The sequence below is a fragment of the Pristiophorus japonicus genome, chromosome 9 (genome assembly GCF_044704955.1).
Source record: "Pristiophorus japonicus isolate sPriJap1 chromosome 9, sPriJap1.hap1, whole genome shotgun sequence".
Taxonomy (NCBI): domain Eukaryota; kingdom Metazoa; phylum Chordata; class Chondrichthyes; family Pristiophoridae; genus Pristiophorus; species Pristiophorus japonicus.
In genome coordinates this window covers 70287724-70313555 of record NC_091985.1, presented here as the reverse complement: position 1 = coordinate 70313555, position 25832 = coordinate 70287724, and the positions used below count along the sequence as shown (strand labels likewise).

At 39.5% G+C, this 25832-nt stretch overlaps 1 protein-coding gene across 3 annotated transcripts in view; it reads right to left on the bottom strand.

The window, feature by feature from the left end:
- gpatch2 (G patch domain containing 2) overlaps positions 1-25832 on the bottom strand; it is a 360444-nt gene that overhangs the window by 299157 nt on the left and 35455 nt on the right. For 2 of the 3 annotated variants that reach the window (XM_070889440.1, XM_070889443.1), the window contains exons 3-6: positions 22972-23033; positions 22061-22135; positions 15917-16099; positions 13727-13806 (exon numbers count right to left, since the gene is read on the bottom strand). In XM_070889440.1, the coding sequence (XP_070745541.1) occupies positions 13727-13806; positions 15917-16099; positions 22061-22135; positions 22972-23033 (400 nt within the window). The remainder of the gene's footprint in view (positions 1-13726; positions 13807-15916; positions 16100-22060; positions 22136-22971; positions 23034-25832) is intronic. The other variant, XM_070889441.1, reaches the window with a different exon arrangement.

Sequence of the window (25832 nt, the reverse complement as noted above, 5' to 3'; positions counted from 1 at the left end):
TTGAACCTCAATTCACTTCTTCTCGTGAGTCAGTTAGGATAAAATATATTTGTTGTGACAAAGCTGAATGTTAAGTCTACAAATAAACCGGTGGGCATCCTGAAGGCTGAGAGATACATCTATGTTTTCTCCATGGGTGTGAAAGATCTTGTTGTCATGATTCAAAGTGTTGTGACCACAACGGTGCAGAAGGTTGGTTTATTTTATTGTTTGCATTTCTACTTGCACAAACCTTTAGCAGGCAGACCCACAGGACACCTTTTCCACTTGCACAGGATCATGACAAGTAATCTTCTTTGCAACTAATATGAATGTAAACAGCAATATCTGGGAGCTTTCAAATTAAAAGAGAGGGATTATGTGTTAAAGGTGTGCTTGATCCTGCAAGCTGCCCTTGACTCCTGGTCAGGCTCACATACACAGCTGCCTCTGCATAGTGATGAGGTGCTAAGACATAGAGAGGGTGCTATCCAAAGGTGGTGCAGTGATGGAAAGGCTGATGGTGTCTTGTTAATTACTTTAATTTAATGACTTTTTTGTCTCACACTCCAGCACCAATCATGTAATGTTTATCAACATAAATAACTGTCCAATCCTCAGATTAATGTATTTTCCTTCTTTCCCTACTGTTTAATAGGAACGGTAACATAAATACATATTTTTTTGCTGCTTCATAAACAATATCTGCTTCTGCACCCAGCTTACTGCAACTGGTCATTGTGTTTGTTGCTATAAATAAACAAACAAAAGTAAAGTTGGAAAATGTAGTTTAACCTCTCTGCTTATACAAAATTAATCACCATCAAATTTGCTAGAAAATCTAGACCAAATTGTGCAATACTAGGTGCATGCGATCAAGATGCACAGGACACAGTTTACGCCCTACAAAGTAGACTGCCCAAATAATTTACAAATGACTTATGATCAGCACTAAGCATTGGATATAAATTGCCTCCAGTGTCTACATTGTGCATTTTGTTTATGCCATATATTATGTAAAATTTAAATTACATTTAGATGTGAATACTCATTTTAAATGCACACTACATTGCTGTACAGATGTGAGCTGGTTTCACACATTACTATTTGTTCACAATTCCAATTCCACTGTCATAACTATGAAAAATGAAAATTATTTCACAAACACAAATAATCATGTGTAGTATATTACTGTTATTGTTTTGGTGTATTCAAAAGAACACTGGGGAATTTCTCTCTCAAGTTTAACATTTAACTTCATAAGTATTTTATTTTCATTCAACAACCATTTCCTACAGAGTTAATGGAAGGTATGTGGAAGCAGAAAACAAAATCCAGCACTGTACTGTAGGTTTAATACTTGAGGCTCCTATATTTTTACATGCCTAAACACTTCACAACTCCAATCTCTCAGAGGGCCCAAATTTGGCCAGGAGTTGCTCCATTTTTTTTTGGAGCAACTTGATTTTTCTGGAGCATCTTAAAAATGCCCATTCTGCACATTTAATTTGCACCAGTGTAAGTGAGTTAGTTAGTTAGGATTTTTTTTAAGTTTATTTTTTTTTCCAAAAGGGGGCGTTACCAGCCACCTACGCCTGTTTGGGCCATTTAAGCCAGTTTGGACAGTTAATAGTTGCTCTAAACTAACTTAGGCCAGCATATGTGGCCACTTGTGGCCGCACAGAAAACCCTTGCGGAGAGTTGAGAAATCAGCGCAGGTAGCCTTCAAATAACAGTGTTATGCTAGGAATGCTAGAGTTTTTTTAAATCCCGAGCAGCAAGACTGGGCAGAGTGTAGGTGCTATCAGCCTGATTAAACTAAGTATGGGGTTTTTACAAGAATAAAAATGATCTTGTAATGAAGGCTGAAGTATCGGGGCCAGTTAAGCAAGGGGAGGGTTTTCTTTGTAAATAATAGATCAAGAGCACCAACGTTCTCGCCTAATGGATTCCTGTGCAGCATCACACCACATTGGATTTTGACTTCTGCAGCACCAAAGAATTGCCCTGACTAGGTTTAGAAATTTAAAACGTTAGACTTACAAAAATAGCATGTCAAAATGTAAACTTAAATTTTGGTGTTCAGCATTGCGTAGTGTGACTCTGATAGTAATATTTTAGAATTCTATGCAGTAGTGGGTTAGCTGTAAGATACTGCAGATAGGGAATTTTTAGTAAAGATAACTAGATATTAAAGTACTGGAAAATCTTTAAAAATCTTTCTCCCCTCCCCCCACCAACCTGTTTCTTGTAGCCCTCAGCACGGGAAGGCAGCAGCCGGCCTGTGTGGCAGGCCACTCGGCCCGGGATGAGGGGCGGGACGCGTTGGGTCCCACGCTGCAGGCATCATCATCACAATCATGGGAGGAGCTACTGCGCATGCGCGAGCGCTCTACTGTGCACGCGGACAGCTGCCGGCACTATTTTCGGCGCAGGGCTGTAGCGCTGCCCCCCACTCCACGAGAAACGCCGCGCCAGGACCTGGGACACACAGCAGGGCGGCCAGAATTTTTAGTACGTTTTTTGGCGCCGTTTTGAGCGCACAAAGTCGGTGCATCTCGGGAGAGTGCACTGGAAAAAGGGGTTGGGGAAATTTGGGTCCTCTAAATGAACATAATTTTGGGCCCTTGTATTACTCAAAAGTAGCTTCTGCTCTTCAGTGATGCAAGAATCATCACACAACTGCAGTCCCTGACGGAGCAGTTCACAACTGTCAAATCTGAGTCAGTCACTAAGGTATGTGCAAAAGCAGCCAATGTGATTTGGCCTCTAATTTTTTTCCCTCCTTGTGGGAAATTACTGGCCTCTACTGCCATCTTATTCTGATGGCACAACTAAGATAACGATCTGACACAAATGTGGGCTAATGTTCAGCACACCACATCATCAATGCACTCTGCCACTCTCACTAGTTCACACATTCAAATCAAATTGGCTACACACCAACAGAGAAAATAAAACAGAATTACGTACTAATTTAAACACTATTTTGCACATGAAGTAGGTGGGAAAAGCATGGATCTTTTCTTTTGATATATTACACCTCAGATTTTTTGTTTTATTGCATTGACCATAGTACCATTTAATATTTCAGAAATCTGTCATACACTCAAGATCAACCAGAGCCTCCGGTATGTACCTTTCAAAATAGATCTGCTTTTAGACTCCAATTGCAGGAGTTTAAATGCCCTTTCCAAAGACATAATTTTTAAATACATATTGCTACTTTGGGATTTCAAATAAGGTTTATTTTTCATTTCCATTAATACTTATAACAGAATATTAGCATTTGCTCTTTAGTAATTATTATTTTCTGTGGCTTTCGATAATCTTAGTCAACTGCGTGATACAAAAAGACATTCCACAACTGAATCCATTCTTTCTAAAATAAGCATATTACATGTATGCATGTTATGAGCCCAGATGTGGAATTTTAAAAAAGTGTTTCCCATTTGTCAAACTGATTTCCAGCAATGCAGCTAGGTAGCTAGCCAATCAGGATTTTTCCTATTTGAGATTTTGAAATGATCACTGCATTTCAAATTATCATACACTCAAAAACATAACCATATTTGCAATTTCAAATATTTCAAAAAGTAGCATTCAATAATATATAATGTTGCTATTTTTAGTTAAACAAATAGGACCTGTAATTTATTCCTGGTCTTAGCTCTATAAAACATCTGTTTTCTCACTATATAATTAGCATAATTAATGAATACTAATCAATCCAAACAAATGATTTTTTAACTCCTAAAATAAATCATTTTGATATCACAGTAGCTATTGACTCAATAATTTACTTATAGGCAATATATCACTTCTCCATTTACCACATGCTGGAAAACTGCTATAACTCTTTTCTACAACTTCATTTCAGTGCAATGTGTCCATTCTCAACAGAAAAGCACTATCACACATTTGTTTACAAGACATCGACAAATTCATGATGTCAGGGTATCCCTTAGGGTAGGATAAATTTAGCAGGCTTGTCCATTCAATCGTTTGCAATAAAATCACACATTTTTGCATCTTGCTGAACAGACATCAATAGAGTTAAACATGATTATACTTCAGTTGTCTGAAATAAGGCTACTGAGATGTTATGCTTAGAGTCATCTGTTTTACAGGGAGAAGTGATACAAGATTAAACATCAAACATTAAGCCTGTATTTTAAAATGGCAAAGGAAACAGTTTAGCTTAATTTTAGTGCAAGACAAAATTGATAATCTTAGGTGTGAACTAATCAATATGCACACTTTCTAATGTGGTTATATACAGCATTCACACATTCCAATGCATTTATTTACACAATATTCATAATTGCTATTGTGCCTAAACAGGATAGAGCATTAAAAATTAATTTACACTTGGAAGCAGTATTCCGAGTCATGAAAAGGTCAAATCACAGTCAATTCAAGAAAGGTAGGCGGTGTCAGGAATTTATTCGTAAAAAATATCATTTAGCCAATGCATTCTACTGTTTTGGGATTTACAATTTCTATGCATTATTGAGATAACTCAATGGGCCGAAATTACCCCCCTCCTTAAGGTGGTAATGAAGCGGATAGGCCGGGGGCAGACGGATGGGCCGACCCATCCGAAATTGCCCCCGGGCCGGGAGCGGCAAGAACGGGTTTCCGCGCCGCCTGTGCGGCGACCCCTTTCCGCCCTGCGTGGGAAATTGCCCCACGCGAAATTGCCCCGTGGGAAGTTTGTATTTTTTTTAGTAGTAAAGCCTGCATTTTTACATTAAATTTTTATTAAACCAAGGTGAAAAGTCAAAGCTGAAGGGAAGAAGTGGATATCCCAAAGAAATCAGGGATTCAAACAATCAGTGAATCAACAAGCTACTGCATAGTTATTAGTCAAAGCTATAGATGCTGTTGCACAATCCATAATTTATTACTTGCAATAACCCTTTTGAATAGTGAATCTCCTCTTGCTTTCAAAGTTGGGTCTGTAGTGTACTTCAATTTCAGAAACAGACAGTGTCCTTAAAATATAATTAACTATCAAACATTATTTAGTTTGTTTTTGCTGGAATCCTTCAACACTCATGGGATTAATTATGTACTTTTACAAAGTGCTACCAAATTTGTAGCTTTTCTTCAAAGAATCTACTCATTTAATACTCAACACCAAATTTCCAAGGAAACAAAGTAGCTTATTATTGCATAACAATAGAACAATGTAATCTTATTTTTGCTATTGCTGCTTTTTCTTTACTTCATACTTGTTCCACTATAGCGTAGTGATAATGGGGGACATCAAATTGCGAGAGCAACAGTGTAAAATGCAAAGAGGGGGGGAATTATTGGAATGTGTACAAGAGAACTTTCTTGATCAGCGTGTTTCCAAGCACCGAGGAAGGAAGCAGTGCTGGATCTAGTTCTGGGGAATGAAATGGGGCAAGTGGAACACGTTTCAGTGGGAGAGCATTTGGAGAACACTGATCATAATATCAGGATTAGAATAGTTTTGGAAAAGGACAAGGAACAATCAAGCATAATTCTGAACTGGAGGCGGGCTACTTTCAGTGAGTTAAAAAGGGATCTGGCCCAGGTGAATTGGAATTAGAAATTGGTAGGCAAAACAGTAACAACAATGGGAGGCCTTCAACATTCTCAAGGGGAAAGGAAGGACATCCAAAGCTACAGCTCCCTGGATGACTAAAGAGATAGGGTGGGATTTTCAGCTTTGCAGATTACGGGGCGGTAAAATTTGTGCCTCAATCATCAAAATTGGGCAGCTGGGCCCAGTGTGTGTGTGTGTGTGTGGGGGGGGAGGGGGAGTGCTAAGGGAGACATTGTACACCTCTCTTAGAAACATAGAAACATAGAAAATAGGTGCAGGAGCAGGCCATTCAGCCCTTCTAGCCTGCACCGCCATTCAATGAGTTCATGGCTGAACATGAAACTTCAGTACCCCCTTCCTGCTTTCTCGCCATAACCCTTGATCCCCCGAGTAGTAAGGACTTCATCTAACTCCCTTTTGAATATATATATATACTTAGGGTGCTAGGCCAGCTGAGCATGCGAAGGTCCCAAGCTAAACAGCCAGCCGGGAGTGCTCTGAGAGGGGCCTGGGAGAAGGATTAAAAACTTGAACAAAAAACGCCCAAAACATTCCCAATACATAGCCCACACCACCACAACATAAATCACAAAAACAAATAAAAGAGAAAACAATCACACTTACCTGAGGTGAACATTACTTACCTCACTGCAGCTGGAATATAGGTTGGACTGCCCGTTTTCACAGACGGTCCCAGCAGGGCACGCTGCGAGCCGGGCGGGAGTCCCAAAGCGAACCGATGTTGCAACCAGGGGCGAGGCACACCGGCTCAACTCTTCTGGGCGGTACTGTTCCATGCCCCCACAAAACCGGTCCCGAAAACCCCCACAGGGTGCTGGAAGCTAACCGCCCACCCAGAAGAGCTCACCGCCACGATTACTGCCACTCCGGGGCAAAAACAGAAGCGCACATCACCGAAAAATCCAGTCCATAGAGATTAAAATGAAACAGAAAAAGGAGGCTTATGATGAATGTAAGGTTGATAATACAGTGGAGAACCAGATGAAGACAGAAATTACAGAGGAGATCTAAATAAGCGAATAAGAGCGGCAAAGAGAGAGAGAGTACAAGAATAGATTAGCAGCTATCATAAAAGGGAATTCAAAAGTCTTTTATAAACATATAAAACATACAGCACTTGGAAGAAGCACTGAGGACAGCAAGGGCACATAATGTACCCTGGGTGGGGGACTTCAATATCAATCAGCAAGAGTGACTCAGTAGCACCACTATTGACCGAGCTGGCCGAGTCCTGAAGGACGTAGCTGCCAGACTGGTTTTACAGCAGATATTGAGAGACCCAACACAAGGAACAAACTGACTTGATGTCATCCTCCTCAATCTAACTGTCGCAGATGCATCTGTCCAAGACAGTATTGGTAGCAGTGACCACCACACAGTCTTTGTGGAGACCAAGTCCGTCTTCACACCGAGGGCAGTCTCCATTGTGTGGCACTACCACAGTGCTAAATAGATAGATTCAGAAAAGATCTGGCAGCTCAAAACTGGGCAAGCATGAGGCACTTTGGGCCATCAGCAGCAGCAGAATTGTATTCCACCACAATCTGTAACCTCATGGTCCGGCATATCCCTCACTCCACCATTACCAGCAAGCCAGGTGACCAACCCTGATTCAATGAGGAATGTACAAGAGCATGCCAGGAGCAGAACAAACATACCTAAAAATGATGTACCAACCTGGTGAACGAGCATGGGGATGTTCATGGAGTCTCCTCCTCCCTCAAGTTGTTTAATTGTCCACCACCATTCACGATTGAAAGTGGCTGGACTGCAGAACCTAGATCTGATCCATTGGTTGTGGGATCACTTAGCTCTGCCTATAGCATACTGTTTCTACTGTTTAGCATGTAAGTAGTTCTGAGTGTCTCATCTCCTGACTCTCCAAAGCCTTTCCATCATCTACAAGGCACAAGTCAGGGGCATAATGGGATACAAAAGCAAATTCTGTGGATGCTGGAATCTGAAATAAAAATAGAAAATGCTGGCAATCTCAGCGGGTCAGGCAGCATCTGTGAGAGAAACAGAGTTAAGGTTTCAGGTCGATGCCCCTTCATCTGTGCATTTTCTGTGTATTGGAATACTCTCCACTTGTTTGGATCATTGCAGCTCCAACAACAATCAAGAAGCTCGACACCATCCAGGACAAAGCAGCCCGCTTGATTGGCACCCCATCCATCACCTTAAACGTTCACTCCCTCCACCACCGGCACACTGTGGCTGTAGTGTGTATCATTTACAAGATGCACTGCAGCAACTCACCAAGGCTTCTTCGTCAGCATCTCCCAAACCCGTGAACTCTACCACTTAGAGGGACAATGGCAGCATGCGCATGGAAACACCACCTTCTCCAAGTTTCCCTCCAAGTCACATATCATCCTGACTTGGAAATATATTACCGTTCCTTCATTATCACTGGGTGGAAATCCTGGAACTCCCTACCTAACCGCACTGTAGGAGTACCTTCATCACATGGTCTTCAGCGGTTCAAGAAGGCGGCTCATCACCACCACCTTCTCGAGGGCAATTAGGGATAGATAACAAATGTTGCCTTGCCAGCAAAGCCCACATCCCGCGAATGAATAAAAAAAATATTGCAAATGGGTAGTCAAAGGGTGGGGCCGATTAGGTACCAAACAAGAGATCGTCTTTAGAGGTAGAGGGCGTGGCTGAGGTACTAATTGTGTACTTTGCATTTGTCTTCATTAGAGAAGAGGATGTTGCCAATGTAGCAGTAAAGGAGGAGGTAGTAGCGACATTGGGTTGGATAAAAATAGATAAAGAGGAGATACTTAAAAGGTTGGCATTACTCAAAGTAGAAACGTCATTCAGTCGGATGGGATGCATCCTAGTTTACGGAGGGAAGAAAGGGTGGAAATTGCGGAGGCTCTGGCCACAATCTTTCAATCTCCTTAGATATGAGGTGATGCCAGAGGATTGGAGGATTGCAAATGTTACAACCCTGTTGAGAAAAGGGGAAAGAAATAAACCCAGCAACTACAGGTCAGTCAGCCTAACATCGGTGATGGGGAAACTGAGACAATAATCCAGGACAAAATTAATTGGCACTTGGAAAAGTATGAGCTTATTAATGAAAGTCAGTAAAGGCAAATCGTGTTTAACTAACTTCATTAAGTTCTTTGATGAAGTAACGGGAGGATTGATGAGAGTAGTGCAGTTGATGTGTATGTAATAATGGGAAACAGGGAAAGGGCAGAGACTTTGAACAAATATTTTGTATCAATCTTCACTGTAGAGGACACTAAAAACATCCCAATAATTGATAATCAAGGAGCTATTGGCGGGGGGAACTTAAAACAAATCGCTATCACTAGAGATAAAGTACTAGGCAAACTAAAGGGACTAAAGATGGACAAGTCCCCTGGACCTGATGGCATGCATCCTAGGGTCTTAACAGAAGTGGCTGCAGATAGTGGATGCATTGGTTGTAATCTACCAAAATTCCCTGAATTCTGGAGAGGTCCCAGCAGACTGGAAAACCGCAAATGTGACATCCCTATTTAAGAAGGGAGACACAAAGCAGGAAACTATAGACCAGTTAGCCTAACATCTGCCATTGGGAAAATGCTGGAGTCCATCATTAAGAAAGTAGTAGCAGGACATTCAGAAAATCAAAATGCAGACAAGCAGAGTCAGCATGGTTTTATGAAAGGGAAATCATGTTTGACAAATTTGCTGGAGTTCTTTGAAGATGTAACGAGTAGAATGGATAAAGGGGAACCAGTTGATGTTGTGCTTTTGGATTTCCAGAAAGCATTCGCTAAGGTGCCACACAAAAGGTTACTGCACAAGATAAGAGCTCACGGGGTTGGGGGTAATATATTAGCGTGGATAGAGGATTGACTAACTAACAGAAAACAGAGAGTCGGGATAAATGGTCATTTTCTGGTTGGCAAACTGTAACTAGTGGGGTGCTACAGGGATAAGTGCTGGGGCCTCAACTATTTACAATTTATATTAATGACTTGGATGAAAGGGCCAAGTGTAACGTTGCCAAATTTGCTGATGATACAAAGATAGGTGGAAAAGCAAGTTGTGAGGAGGATGCAAATAATCTACAAAGGGATATAGATAGACTCAGTGAGTGGGCAAACATTTGGCAGATGGACTATAATGTGGGAAAATGTGAGGTTATCCGCTTGGTAGGAAAAATAAAAAAGCAAATTATTATTTAAATGGGGAGTGATTACAAAATGCTGTAGTACAGAGGGATCTAGGGGTTCTTATACATGAAATGTATGCTGGTACAGCAAGTAATCAGGAAGGCAAATGGACTGTTGGCCTTTATTGCACGGGGGATGGAGTATAAAAGTCAGGAAGTCCTGCTCCAACTGTACAGGGCATTGGTAAGACCACACCTGGAGTACTACGTACAGTTTTGGTCTCCTTATTTAAGGAAGGATATACTTCTATTGGAGGCAGTTCAGTGAAGGTTCACGAGGTTGATTCCTGAGATAAAGGGGTTTTCATATGAAGAAAGGTTGAGCAGGTTGGGCCTATACTCAGTGAAGTTTAGAAGAATGAGAGGTGATCTTATTGAAACATACACGATTCTGAGGGGGCTTGACAGGGTAGATGCAGAGAGGATGTTTCCCCTCATGGAGGAATCTAGAACTAGGGGGCATAGTTTCAGAATAAGGGGTCGTCCATTTAAAACAGAAATGAGGAAGAATTTCTTCTCTCGGAGATTCGTGAATCTTTGGAATTCCCTACCCCAGAGAGCTGTGGAGGTTGGGTCTTTGAATATATTTAAGGTGGAGATTTTTTGAATGATAAGGGAGTCAAGGGTTATGGGGAGCAGGCGGGGAAGTGGAGTTCAGGTCAGGATCAGATCAGCCATAATCTTATTGAATGGCGGAGCAGGCTCGAGAGGCCAAATGACCTACTCCTGCTCCTATTTATTATGCTCTTATGTAGACATTCTAAAAGTGTTTGACAAGGTACTACATAATAGGCTCAAATCCATTTACTGATATAATAAATGAATACTCTATTAATGACCTGGACTTGCATATAAAGTGTATATGACATGAAACTCGGAAATGTAGTAAACAATGAGGAGGATAGTAACAGACTTCAAGAGGACATAGACAGACAAGTGAAATGGACAGATACATGACAGATTAAATTTAATGCAGAGAAGTGTGAAGTGATACATTTTGGTAGGAAGAATGAGGAAAGGCAATATAAACTAAATGTTACAATTTTAAAGGGGATGCTGGAACAGAAACCTTAGGGTGTTTTTTAAAAGAAAATTACAGCTGACTTGTAGATAAACTGTGTGTTCAGAACTTGAAATCTATTTTCACTCAGTTTGGACTATTGTGCAACTATCAGGACACAAATTTAAATCCCACCAGAATCATATTTTAAAGGAAAGAAATTCAGAAACGATATAAGAAAACAAGATAAAAAAGGAAGAACAAATCTGTAAAAAAGAAGAAAGTGCAGAAAAAGAGAATAGCAAAACAGTAAAAGTCATACTCTAACAGCTTGATAGCTCAAGTGGTACAGGACATGCCTCCCAATAAAACAGTTACAGTAATGATCTCAGCAACTCTAATGACTCAAGGTTTTATGCTGTAACTTGGAAGTAAGTTTGGTCAATCAGCTAATAACTGTTAACTGCTATAGTCACCTCAAATCACTATCGACCAGCCACTTATTGACCAATGAAGCAACAATGACAGCAGTTATACACAACCCAGTTAATCTCACCCTCCTGAGCATCGGATAGCAGACAGCTCCTGTGGGAATATAGCAGGTAAGGAAAAAAAATTAAAGAAAACTAGATTACAAGACAAAGAGAAATCACAGGAAGACACTAGAAAGAAAAAAATAAAGAAAATAGAAAAAAAGCAGAGAGAAAAAATGGTGAAGGATAGATGCAAGAAAGTTAAAAACAGAAACAAAGGGATGAAAAATGAAAGACTTGCATTTGTATAGCGCCTTTCATGACCACCGGACGTCTCAAAGCGCTTTACAGCCAATGAAGTGCTTTGGGAGTGTAGTCACTGTTGTAATGTGGGAAGCGCGGCAGCGAATTTGCGCACAGCAACCTCCCACAAACAGCAATGTGATAAGGACCAGATGTTCTGTTTTTGTTATGTTGATTGAAGGATAAATATTGACCAGGATACCAGGGATAACTGCTCTGCTCCTCTTCGAAATAGTGCCATGGGATCTTTTACATCCACCTGTGTGAGCAGACGGGGCCTCAGTTTAACGTCTCATCCGAAAGACGGCACCTCCGACAGTGCAGCACTCCCTCAGCACTGCACTGGAGTGTCAGCCCTTGAACCCACAACCTTCCGACTCAGAGGTGAGTGTGCTACCCACGGAGACAAAAGATAAAAGCAGGACAAAGAGGGGAAAATAAAATGCTAAATAACTGCTGGCTTGCAGACTAATGTTAGCTTCTGATGGAAGGGAAAAAAAACAAGACTTCTATGTATTTCCATAGATTTAAAATGCAGGATTGCAGGCTTGAAAATAAAGTGTTGTAGATGTATCAAAAAAATGGATCAAACATTAGGTAAAGATTTATTGCAAGTAGTTTCATCTAATGCAAGAAAGATGAATTGATTTTGGTTAAATTAGATATAACTGACAATTCATTGGTAGGGAAGATGCATTATTTTCCAATTGTTATCCTCCCATGGTTTAAGTGATTTGTGCTCTATTGTATTTTACGAAAAGAACAGAGGAACTTTCAATGATTTAGACTGTATGTATTAATCATACCCAGCGGCTGTGAACTATATATCTAAAACTGAAGAAGATTTTTGACATCTAATTCTGTGACAAGACTTTGGCGCTAGATGCCCTACTCATACCCATAATCTCAAATCCATTTACTGATACAGTTGGACAATTTTCTGTTTTAATTCTGTGAGGCTTAAAGTGTCATTTCATTCTTCCAACCAAATAAAGCAAGAATAGAATATTTAGGCTTTTTTCTCATTCTAAAGTAAATAGAATTGAAGCTAAATTAGCTAAATTTAGCTTCAAACAGTTTTCTGAAATGTGTGCATCATTGTTTCCCATGACTAAATGTGCTCTATAATTAAAACAATCAAAATAAAATTTAATACATTAGGGCAAAGGAATAAGAGATAATTGAGAAAGCTTCTGTGACACTTAATATGCACTGCCAGATATCCATTCATTTTATGAATTTTTTGGTAAAAATGTTGTAATTAATCAAAGCCTTGAATACATCCAACAACTGGTAATGTTTCCGAGAATATTTTCTACTGAAGTAATCAAAATGCTTTAGTGTGTGTGGCCATGAAAGCATGTCAAAACAAGAAAAATACTACTAAATCCATATTATTTAGTGAAATGTTCAAAAAAGACAATAGTTGGAATGTGATATTTTACTTTTGCACCCTGCTAGTATTACACAAAGATAAAAAACACACTACATTTTTTTTTAAACATAGTATATATTACTTAAAATTGGTATTCCTTTTAACCCTATGCTTCTGCTCTTAATTTCAACAGAATTTGCATCTGAAGCTAATAATTTTAAATGATTAATTTTGAATTAAAGACATCTGACATAGTTCAATCACACCATAACAGTCAGCTAACTATCTTCTCTCACCAACAACAGATCACAATAGCAGCCAGTTTCTCTGCCTCTTAGAACAATTTTAGAATAGATTGCCAGTGACCAAAAAAGATAAGCTCAGCACTGTATATATGCACACTTCTCATAACCTGTTTTAAAGCTCAACACCTTTCAGTTTTGGAGGAGGAATCAGTAGTATTTTTCCCTCTCTTCATGCCCTTTGCTGGTAACACCATGGGTACGTCATATGTCATAAATACCATGAAAACTAATCCATCAGTTGTAATGGCTCCTATAAAACACCACACTGAGATTGCAATAAGACTGGAAAATAGGCTACAAATCCCAGCTATGCTCAGGTTTGCAATGAAGCGAGACAGAAAGGAGGTGGGATAGGGATCAAGTGATAGATGGCCATCTGAACCATGACCAAAAAGGGCAGAGGTCACAGGCCAAGGTCTTTATAACATCTCCACCACCCAACTTCAGTAAGGTACTAATCTAAACTATCATAACAGCTATACAGGACAAAGAGAAAGAATAAATGTGCTTACCTTTGTGGAAAGCTTCCTGGGTTCCTTTCTGCCATTTCTATTTGCCATTCCAGACAGTCGTGTGAGTCTCGCTTGAAAACCTATCAAACAAGGAGTAGTTTAAGAGATTTTGATATGACCTATTTGACAGCTATTTCAGTTAAAAGGGGCATGGGGTGCACTCTGACCTCAACCCTTTAAAACACCTCCAGTCAGGCAAAAGCTAATTGGCAAGTATAATTGTTAATTTTTATAATCAATAGTAATGTCTTGATTTGGCAGAAGAAGAAAACTTACTAACCCTTTGAGAACTGTCGTCACATTTTGGCACCAAAATCAAATGCATCAAAAATAATTTAAAAATGTATTCAGAGAAAACCAAATTAAGAAATGTTTTGCATAGACTACAAATTTGAACATAAGATTCAGAATTATTTTTGTGGCTGGCTGTTTGATAGAAATATAGATTTTGATTAAATACTTGAGAGCACATTTTTTACCTAGACTCAATTTGCTCTTCACTATTTTCCAAAATTTAAACATCGCAACTCTTTTCTGTATTTTACTCTGCAAATTTGCCCCATTTGAAGATTTACAGATTTTATGCAAAATTATACATTCTACCAGATTAGGAATTGGCTAATAGCCTCATCATGTAAATTTAGCCATTGCCCGTAATATATGCAAGTCTATCTGTATATAACCTGTCAGCTGTGGCTCAGTGGGTAGCACTCTCACCTCTAAGCCAAAAGGTTGTGGATTCAAGCCACTCCAGAGAGTTGTGCACAATATTCTAGGCTGGCACTCCAGTGCAGTATTGACAAAGTGCTATACTGACAGAGGAGGCGTCTTTCAAACAAACGTCCCCTCAGATGGGCGTAAAAGATCCCATGGCAGTATTTTGAAGACGAGCAGGGGAGTTCTCCCTGGCATTGTCCTGGCCAATATTTGTCCCTCAATCAACATCACTAAAAACAGATTATCTGGTCATTATTACATTGCTGTTTGTCATCATAGGCGGTCCCTCGAAATGAGGGTGACTTGCTTCCACTCCAAAAAAAGGACAAGTTCACAGGTGTTTCAATGAAGGACCCAAACTACATCCTGAAGGGTGGAAGATGCCTGTGCGTGTATTTTTTTAATGTGTGGTGGCCGTTGCACACCAGCCACCACATGGGCTTGACAGAGCTAGGTCTTGGTCCAGTGACAAGGATTACCAAGACAACTGGAGACCAGCTCTGCTGCACGGACCTAGTGCGCAGACATATCGCAGTGTGGGCTGGTCCGTGCTGCCCCTGAGCACCTGGCCCCGAACTCTCGCCTCCCCTAGGCCCCGACCTGCGAGGGAACATCAGCGGCAGGTCGGGGCCATAAAAGGAGTGGCGAGCGATGATCATGGGCAGCGTGGAGGCCCCATCCTGCGAGGGAACATCAGCAGCAGGTTGGGGCCATTGCTGTTTGTGGGACCTTGCTGTGCACATATTGGTTGCCACATTTCCTACATTACAACAGTGACTACACTTCAAAAGTACCTCACTGGCTGTAAAGCACTTTGGGATGTCCTGAGATTGTCAAAGGCACTGTATAAATGCAAGCTATTTCTTTATATGTCAGTTTAGTCACAGCAATTATATTAATTCATCCTATTACATACAGCAGAATTCTACTACAGGTTGAAAAACTACAAAAAGTTGTATAGTCAAAAGGCTAATTGTTATGCAGCAAGTATAAGAACTTATGTACAAAAACGGGTTTAGGCACACAAAAAGTGTTTAAATGAAATTAGGCAGCACATAAAAGCAGAAAACATGTTTTGATAATATAATCTCATAGATTTGTAAAATGAACAAAACAGCAATTAAGTATTTCAACAAAATATACAATTAGTATTAAACAACAATATGCAAGGTTTGAAATATGGTAAGAAAGCATCTTCCTTTCCTCTTTGTATATAAACCATGTTTTATCTTGCTTCCTTCTATTGATTCTAGCAGATCTACTCAATCCATTTTCTTCCTAGAGGAATTATACACTTGGCAAAGGCATGAAAAGGAAAAAAAGTCCCAAGTTAACACATTTCCAATATCCTAAAATTGACAGACTAACACTTCACAGTTCAGGTGAGGGCCACTGGTGACTCTCCTGTCAAGCGAACAAGTAAAATTATTTAATAGCCTCACACCTCCAATTGGAAGCAAGAATGGTACTGACCTCTCTGGGCTGCTTGTGACATGAGAGGGAAGGTGCCAGTTAAGATGCTCTCAAATACCGGATCTGGCAGTTCCCTCTCCAGTTCTAGGGCATCCTCTTGCTCCCACCAGGGAATGATCCCTGCAATACCACATGCCCCACCAGATTCCCCCTCAAAGAACCAGTCACTTTGTTCATCGTCACCTTTAAAAAAAGAATCAAGTCTTAAAAGAAGTAAATTTATATCTAAGGAAAATTGTATAGTACAATTATTCACTAGCAAATGCATAAGCAACGTAACTGGTCATATATCTGGTATATAAAATGCTCAAAACATCCATGGACTACCTGTTTTAATGTACAGTTAGGAACAAAGTTATACAATTTAAATCTAAGCAAACAAACCTGTAAAAAGTGAGAGGGAAGGAACAACCTCATCAGATAATTAATTGATAAAGAGTTTTGTCATCATTTCACTTTTAAAAGGAATTATGATGAACATTAATTTATTTTTCTGCCTATTTTAACTGATCTCTTGTTTTAAAATATGTGGTAAACACTGATGAGATAATTGGGAAATTGCATAAGAGTTTCTAAGCCTGAATCGGTGAGGGAGGTGAATTAATATCGGTGATCATTAGCATGTTTATAGTCGTAATTTCAAGTGTCCTTTGCAGCTTCCTGAGAATGTTAAGTTCAATCACTTTTCCAACCCATTCCTCCAATGATGTCATCAAGGCACTGTTTACAAAACTCAAAATCTGCCCCAAAAAGCACAATAATTATTAGAGTTTAAAAAAAAATGACTTTAATGGAGATAATCCCTTTATTTATCCTTTGAAGATTTTTCATATGCCTTGTAATTGCACTGTGCGAAGATTAGCAGACCTTAGTTATCTATTTTATTGAAGGTATTAACCTATTTATTTTAATGTGCCCTTTTGATGTGCCTGTCTTACCTGCCAAATAATGAGCAAATATCGTTCTTTTCACAATTAAAGCTACAGTTCAAATATGCCCTCCAATGGTTCAGCAAGTTTATCCAGTAACTGAGCTATAAGACTAGGCTTGTGCTGCGCTGAGCTAGCTAATCTCAGCCACTGCAGCAAACATTTTGTTACTTGTTCCCTCCGCAGCTACTAACTGACCAGCTGTGTTTCTGGGTTCTTCTGTTTTTGTTTCAGATTTCCAGCAATTGTAGTTTTTTGCTTTTTGTTTAATAGTGTGGCCACAATTGGCCTCAGCACCCTGAGTTAGGAAAGGGAAAATTGTCCAGGGGTTCAGCTCCTGATCACAACTCCTGCTAGAAGTGGGAATATGAATTGTGGACAGAATCAAGCGTGGCTACTTGCAGATAAAGCTCGCATGAATTTCGACAAAGAACAAGAGGGCATCTGTGAACCATTCCCCAGTAAGAGTCAATGCCTTCAGGAGGAAGAAAACTGATGAGAAAAAAGGGGCTACAGTGCATACACCCTGGGAAGGACACATTATTTTATCCATGGAATTTCACTGAACAAATTCATCTAGCCTGTTCTATCCCTTCTTACAATTCTGTCCTGCACATTTCCTTTCCCCAACTTCTATCTGACCCCCTATATGTCTGATGCACGCCACTTCTACTCTGCTGCTCTTCAGACTTTACGAATGCTATTAATGCTTCTTACACCTTTGTTCTGATGCACTTCTTTTAAGAGTGTTTCCATCTTTCTTCTGGCCTAATGTGTTTGGACTGTGCTTCCTGTCTACGTGCATCCAAATCTCCAACCCAGCCATCATGGGGACGGGGTGCCATATTGAATTAGCAAGCTATCATGACACCTGTGACTTGGATTCAGCCACCTGCAAAGACATTGTGAAATGCGTTTGTGAACTATCAATAATGTCTACAATTCAGATCAACCTAGCATTCTAATTCACAGAGGTTACGCGAAATGGAACCATTCAGACTGGTGGAGCTTGTGCTGTCCGGAGGTTGGCATTAAAGCACATCATTGGGATAGAGCAGAGGCAGCATCACTCTGCATGTGATTGTGCTATACTCTGCTTGGAAATGCTTTCTACTGGGTGCCCAAAATAAGAACATGCTCCAGCCCCACCGTTAATTCTTGTGGTGATGGTTGCTGCTGAAAACAATGGTTGGAGCAGAGAGTAGGTAATAATGCAATATTATCTGAGTTTCTGCTCCCATGGGAAACAAGTCTATTCATTCAAGTCAGAATAGATCACCTTGACTCTGCAATGTAGACTGTCTTGCAGTATATTTCTCTAACCCTGTCAATTGGAAAACTGAAGCAGCATATAGATTTAATAAACATTTACTATAAAGCTTTCTCTTCCTGTACATGTCTTTGTCTCCTACTCTTGAACACTTCCAACTCCTCCTCTGCCTACTTACCTTCCACTCTTTGTCTCTCTTTGAATGGCTCACATATGGTTTATTGTTGTTTCTGTATTTCCATTTGTCTCTGACTCCCACTGCTTTCACTCCCTCTTTCTGTAAGTCTTTCCTTATTTCCAGCTCCTGTCTCTTCTGTACATTCTACCCCATATAGCCCTCATAGTCATTCTTTCCACATGTCTCTCCTATTCCTATCACCTCCAATGAGATCTGGAGCGACTCAGGACTACAGCCTTCAGGAAGCTGCAGGAACTGTCTCGTATCCAACGATAGGAGTTCAATATTCTGTTTAATTGAAGACCTATTGAAATTCATTGTTCAGTTTGTATTCAAATAATTTTCAAAAACACAGACACAATCTCACTTTTCCACTGGAAAAATATCAAATAGGAACATAGGAACAGAAGGAGGCCATTCAGCCCCTTGAGCCTGTTCCACCATTCAATTAGATCATGACTGATATTAACTCTATCTACCCGCCTTGGTTCCATATCCCTTAATATCCTTGCCTGACAAAAATCTATCAATCTCAGTTTTAAAATGTTCAATTGACCGAGCCTCAACAGCTTTTTTTTTTGGAGGAGGGCGCGGAGTGGGAGGGAAGAGTTCCAGATTTCCACTACTATTTGTGTAAAGAGGTGCTTCCTGACATCACCTCTGAATGGCCTTACTCTAATTTTAAGGTTATGCCCCCTTGTTCTGGACTCTCCCACCAGAGGAAATAGTTTTGTTCCATCTACCATATCAAATCATTTAATCATTTTAAACATCTCAATTAGATCACCCCTTAATCTTCTGTACTCAAGGGAATACAAGCCTAGTCTATGTAACCTGTCCTCATAATTAACCCTGTTAGCCCTGGCATCATTCTGGTGAATCAGCGATGCACCCCCTCCAAGGCCAATATAATCATATGGCCATTTCTGCCACCTCCAGCGTGATCCCCTCCCCTCCCAGCATTCCGAAGGGACCACTCCCTCCTCGACACCTGGTCCATTCCGCAGTCACCCCATGCACCCCCTCCCCTTTCCACGGCACCTTCCCATGCAAGTGCAGGAGATGCAACACCTGCCCTTTTGCCTCCTCCCTTCTCACTATCCAGGGCACCAAATACTCCTTCCAGGTGAAACAGCGATTTACTTGTACTTTTTTTCAATTTAGTATACTGTATTCGCTGCTCACTATGTGGTCTCCTTTACATTGGGAAGACAAAGTGTAGATTGGGTGACCGTTTTGAGGAATACCTCCATTCAGCCCATAAATGAGCTTCCGGTTGCCTGTCACTTTAATTCTCCCCTCCACTCCCACTCTGACCTCTCCGTCCTCGGACTCCTGCACCGTTCGAATGAAGCTCAACGCAAGTTCGAGGAACAGCACCTCATCTTTCGTTTAGGCGCTTTACACCTTCTGGACTCAACATCAAATTTAACAAATTTCAGACCATAACCTCTGGCCTTCTTTGGCTCCCTCCCCCCTCATCCCATCTTATGTTTCTTTTTCTCTTTGTCTCCAAATGGCAGCTGGTCATTATTCCATCATTCACACCCTATCCAGATGAACCTTTTTCTAACTTCTGTCATTAACATTTCAATTCAGCCCATCATCCCTTTTGTCTCTCTAATCTCTCCTGCCTTTCACCCGAGCACAGACCTTCCTTTTTGTTCTTTCTTCCCCTTTCAGTGTTTCTTAAGAATGTGCTCTTTTTGAACATTTGCCAGTTCTGACGAAGGGTCATCGACACGAACGTTAACTCTGTTTCCCTCTCCACAGATGCTGCCTGACCCGCTGAGATTTCCAGCATTTTCTGTTGTTATTTCAGATTCCAGCATCCGCAGTATTTTGCTTTTGTGCCAATATAATCTTCCTGACCTGCGGTTCCCAGAACTGAAGTACTCGAGGTGCAGTCTAACCAGAGCTTTTTACAACTGTAACACAGCATCAACCCCTTTGTATTCCAGACCCCTTGAGATGAAAGCCAACATTCCATTAGTGTTTTTTTTGTACCTGCTTTTAGTGATTTCTGTACATGGACCCCTTAAATCTCTGTGCTCCTCCACAGTTCCTAACTTCTCATCATTTAGAAAATACCCTTCCATAGGTCCAAAGTGATGACCTCACACTTCCCCACATTGTACTCCATCTGCCAGTTTTGCCCACTATTAAATCTATCAATGTCCTTTTGCAACTTTCTTCTCCCATCTACACTACTTACTGTGCCACTTAGTGTCATCAGCAAATTTGGATATACAACTCTCTATTCCTTCATCTAAGTCATTAATAAATATAATGAAAATCTGAGGCCCCAGTATAGATTCCTGGGAGGCACCACAAATGGAGTACATACCCATTATCCCCATTCTCCTGTCTCCTACCTCCTAACCAATTCCCTATCCATGTCAAAAGGTTGTCTCCAATTCTATGCACTTCCATTTTTGCTAAAAGATTGTTTGGAATTCAAACTTAAACTAAAGCTGCCACAGGTTTGTGATCCATACTGTATTTCATGGTTGAATTGAGTCTCTACCCGTTTCTCTCTGTGTGTTACACTTTCACATATATATAAACTGTGTATATGTACATCTATATAAAATTACATATGTAAAAAAAAGACATATACACAACTGCTATTTAGAAAAAAAACTCAATATAAACTTCATCTGAATTAAGTTCTTGAATTTTTCCTCTAGGAAAAGTGTTACAGAGAGTAAATGTAACACTGGGAGAAAAAGTGCACCATATTTGAGACTTTTCTATCCTTTGGTGTTACATATAGGGAATCAAGACCAAATGTAGTCTTAAGGTGAAACGTGGTTAAAGAGTGGGAGATAATTAATCTAGAGTGTACAGAAGTAATTCATTTTGAAACCATACACTTTCATTTTATATAATACTTTGATATTATTTATATTTAAATATAAATAATAACAATTTGGAAAGCAGAGAAGTAGAAGTTGTTTGTAGTATGGGCTGAGAGGCTGGTAGATGCAAAACTATGGCGCTTCAGCACCATCAGTGGTGGTGGCAGGGTGCATTTATAGTGTGACAAGTTTACAAAGACATTTTCCATATTAAATGTGGAAGTAAGAATTTAGAATGGGATAAGTTGACAGAAAACACCTGCAGATGATATATATATGAAATGCACCTCCTGTAAGGAAGGCATTGAATTACACACCAGACATTACAAGTTTATTGAGCAGAAAATAGAAATTTTGCACCACTCATTTAAAAAAATTGCTAATTAACATTTTGTCATTAAAGTTATATAAGTTGATGAGGAATTAACATATTCTGCAGAAGACAGAAAATATTGTGGAAAGATCCAGGAGGGCCTGAATGGAGAGGGCCTGAGGCTGTAAGGAGGCCTTATTATCATAGAATCCAGCAAGATTTTCTAACAATACAACTGATCTGTAATTAGAACCTAACATTGGTCGATGCCGAGCATGGCATTATGGATCAACTTGCAGCATCAAGAGTCCTTATATTAGGATTATGCCATATTACATATACAAACAGCACTTGCATAATGATATAATGATGAAAGTGTTTTAAAGTCACATATCTGTGCATAATATGTGGTATGCAACTATGGAAATAGCCCAATTACAACAATTGCACTTGGACGATACATGAGCAAGTCATCACAAAGTATTCTCTTTATTTCTTGGTCACCTGCTATTTATCTTATATGTAGTGGGGGGGTTTTGCAAGAGGGAAGGGGCATTTTCCTCTAATGGAGTCTCATCAAACTAAGCACCTACCCCAGTCAATGCTGCCAAATGGTGTTGAGGTGGTGCAAGTGTGGCCTGGATGGTTGGCCTCTGATTTCCCCTCTCCTAGAAAACAGTGGACTTCAATTAGTCCAGCTTTCCCCCTGCCCTCCATCCCCTCTCATACCATTTTGCTTAGTAGTACTCATTTAAAAACTAACCTGAAAGTAATCACTAACAATTTTTCACAATTGTGAAATGAAGAGAGAAGGGAACCAACACCCTTTGAAATTTTCCACCCTACATTATTCAGCACCTAAACACCACTAATCAGATAGAGTCTCTTCTTACACTGGGTCATTAGAACTGGAAAACTTTGCCCATGCAATATTTGACAGAATATTTCAATGCATGAGTGGAAGCCTATGCCAGTATACAGATATATTAACAGGGAAAGAATTTCCCAGAGCAGAGATTCCTAACTTAGCAAAGGTAGAAGAAAGTGGAGCAGTACTATTTTTATGGGAGGGACGAGGGGGATTGTGGGAGGGGGGAGGATTGAGATGTGATAGCAATGCTGAAGACCTGTATTTTTATCACAATAAGCTGTTGCTAGTCACTGTAGAGTACTTTTGCAATCACAAAATATCTATAAGATATTCATTTGTGAACTTCCCTTTTAAAGTGGAAAGCAAAAAAAAAGAAACAAGTAAAACAACCCAATACACACAAACACATTTATTTCAGGGCAACCACTTTTTTGAATCCCACCAGTTCCTTCTCTTCTCCTCTCCCAGCCAAGAATCGCTAAAAATTTTCAACCCAGAATTTGTCAATGTGTTACTGTCAATGGAAGGTTTAAAAAATATACCCAAGTACTGAGAGACTAGATAACATGTTATGAAATGCAAAATTGTAATTTCATGCAGTTTCATTTACGAAGGAAATAAAAGTACCAATACCTTGCCTTCCTTCATCATTGGTAAACAAGCCAGCATCACTACTGCTGAGGCTGCTGGATTCACTGTAATAAGAAAAAGAATAGATCAAAAGAACAATTGATCTCTGAATCGTAAAATTTTAAAGAGACAAGGCTGCAGTCAGATGGAAGTTAAGCGTGACAAAGATCTGAGCAAAATAAGATGATTTTTTTGAATCAAACTGTAAATATCATGATTCCATTAACTACAGAGCATATTATTTTTGCCACATAAAACCACAGGAATCTAATAGGACACTGACAGTAAGCCAGATGTGGCTGCAGCAAGGTGCTGACACAATTGATGCATTTCATTATTTGCCCCCATCAAATGTTTCCCTCTGCTTTCTTATGCCATGCTATTCGGCTTGATCCAGGAACACTGCTGCTCAATCAGGGCAAAATAAAATGAAAATTCTCAATCAAAAGCAGACTAAGCCTTTCTTCAAGACATGAAATAGAATTACCTCAAGATGTTATTACTTTTGGCAACATCATTTGCAAATGATAAAGGAAATGCATTTCATTGCAGAAAAAAAGTAAACTTCCCTGAAATTAGTTTTTGTTTATTGATCCAAATTTCACAGAATTAGACCTCTGTATAACTGTGCCTTTAGCAGTCCCACATAGGATGTTGATGAATAAGGCAGCAAAACAATGAAATATGTATCAGTGTGTTATAGTGGGAGCTTACTGTATATTACATGATTGTAATCTACTTCAGGAGCACAATACCTATAGTATAATACATGGATAATGGGCAACTTAATTTATAATTACATACTTAATATATATATTGAAACTAAGATTTGTTAAATACCTTGGTCCAGTAACATTAGGCTAAGAGTGTCAAGTTAGTTCAAATATATCATTTAATACTACAGCAAACAATGCTATAAAAATTGTTTAAATCACCAGTAGATATTACTTCAGCCAAAGAGCATGAGCATATGATTTACGTACAACATGTTCAAACTACCTAGCATTTCATAAAATAGTACGGATGTGCATTATAACACTATTAGAGGTATTTTATCCAGGCTCAGTTCAAAATAATATAACTATTTATAAGTGCAGAGTTTAAAAATAATCACTCATTTTTCTGTAGGTCTTCAATTCACAACAAAATTAAATTAAGGAACAGTGGCTAAAACGGTACAGATGGAAATGTACTTTGCTGCAAGCTTAAAGACCAGGTCAGAATCCCTGCTTCAATTGCAGATCATACTCTTCCCAAAAGGTTACTGATTTTAGCTGGGTTGTTAGAAGCAGCAGCCCACCAATTATTCAAAAATTAAAATAACCCACAGTCATGACTGCTGCTTTCTCAGCCAGACCATAGGATGTGTGGACCAGTGGATTCTGAAGATAAAATATTTAAATATAAAAATAAAATCTGTATCTCATGCATGATATCTCCAAATCATGAATATTCAGATTTCCTTAAATACAGAAACTGATCAAATCCTATTTGAGCATTGAATTTAACCCAGTTTGAATGCCCATGAACCCATAACAACTTGCACTCTTGTATTGCGGCAATGAAAATTGGAAGGCAGTAAGTTAACAATTGGAATTTTTTTGCAGACTTTATTCCAAACTAAATTAATGTAATTTTGAATCACTGCTACAAAATAATCATTTTCAGTCATTTAATAGTGTTAAAAGATAAAACAGAATGTCTTTTTATAGCCTCATTTTACATAACAAATAAATGTGAATAAAAGCTTCTGGCATTTTCTCTTTCAGAAAATGTAGTTTACTCGAAAAGTATCTTTAAATAATTGCATTTTTACATTTTAAACCATTTCGAGGTAATTACCATTGTGGTGTGCCTCCTGCCTGGACTGAATTATTATGTTATTTCATTTCATGCAGAGGAACATCATACAAATAGAGAGCAAAGCTAAGCTTAGGTACAATTCAGAGTACTGGCCTTTGAAAAGGTTAAGAATTGTGTCCCGTATTTGACATGCTTCTGTATTTCCCAACTGTCACATCTAACATAGTAGTAAAGTTCTCTCTCTACTTTTGAAATGTTGTCTGCTTGCCTAAAACTTAATGAAAAATCCTGCTGACTGCTGTGTTCTAAATCAAACCAGAATTAGGTCACATGCTGAACTGTAAACACGATCATACTCCTCAGCCCTCCAGGTGACATCTCATCTGTGTGGGGGGAAAATGATTACTTACACATATCTGTGTTGTCAAAATAGTACTTCCGAGGTAATTACCATTGTGGTATGCCTCCTGCCTGGGCTGGATGGATGAGGCCTGCTGCCAAAGGGTCACTATTCCCCCCATATTTCTAACCACAAGCTCAGGTGTTCCAGCACTGTAAATTGGTCCAAGCATGTCAGCAGTTATCTGTATTCAGGCAACCTGCAGCCATCTTATGCCATACCACACACAGAATATTTGACTGTAGCGTACAGAAGCTGATAACTTTCTGATGAAGAGCGATAACCACTAAGTATTACTGACTGGAAGTTGCTGAGTGGTAACTAATCAATTTCTAAATAACTTAACTCTATATAGCACTGTCAACAGTTCAAATTTGCCAATCTTATTGATAACAGCTTATACTTTCAGACACTACACCCTCATTAGTCTTATTTTTATAGATAGCTTAAATTTAACATGCATCTTTTGAGAGATCTGTTAAAATGGTGCCATAAATTCAAAGGAGGTCTCTGCCCTACTTAGAGGATGATGCTTGTAGCAGAATTATTATTATTCCAAACCAACCACTAACATCAAAAATAAATAAATGTGCTCTGGCTTTTATGAAGGTGGAATGATTGAGCACCACTTCTCTTTGCCAAGTTCATCTCTGGAATGCAC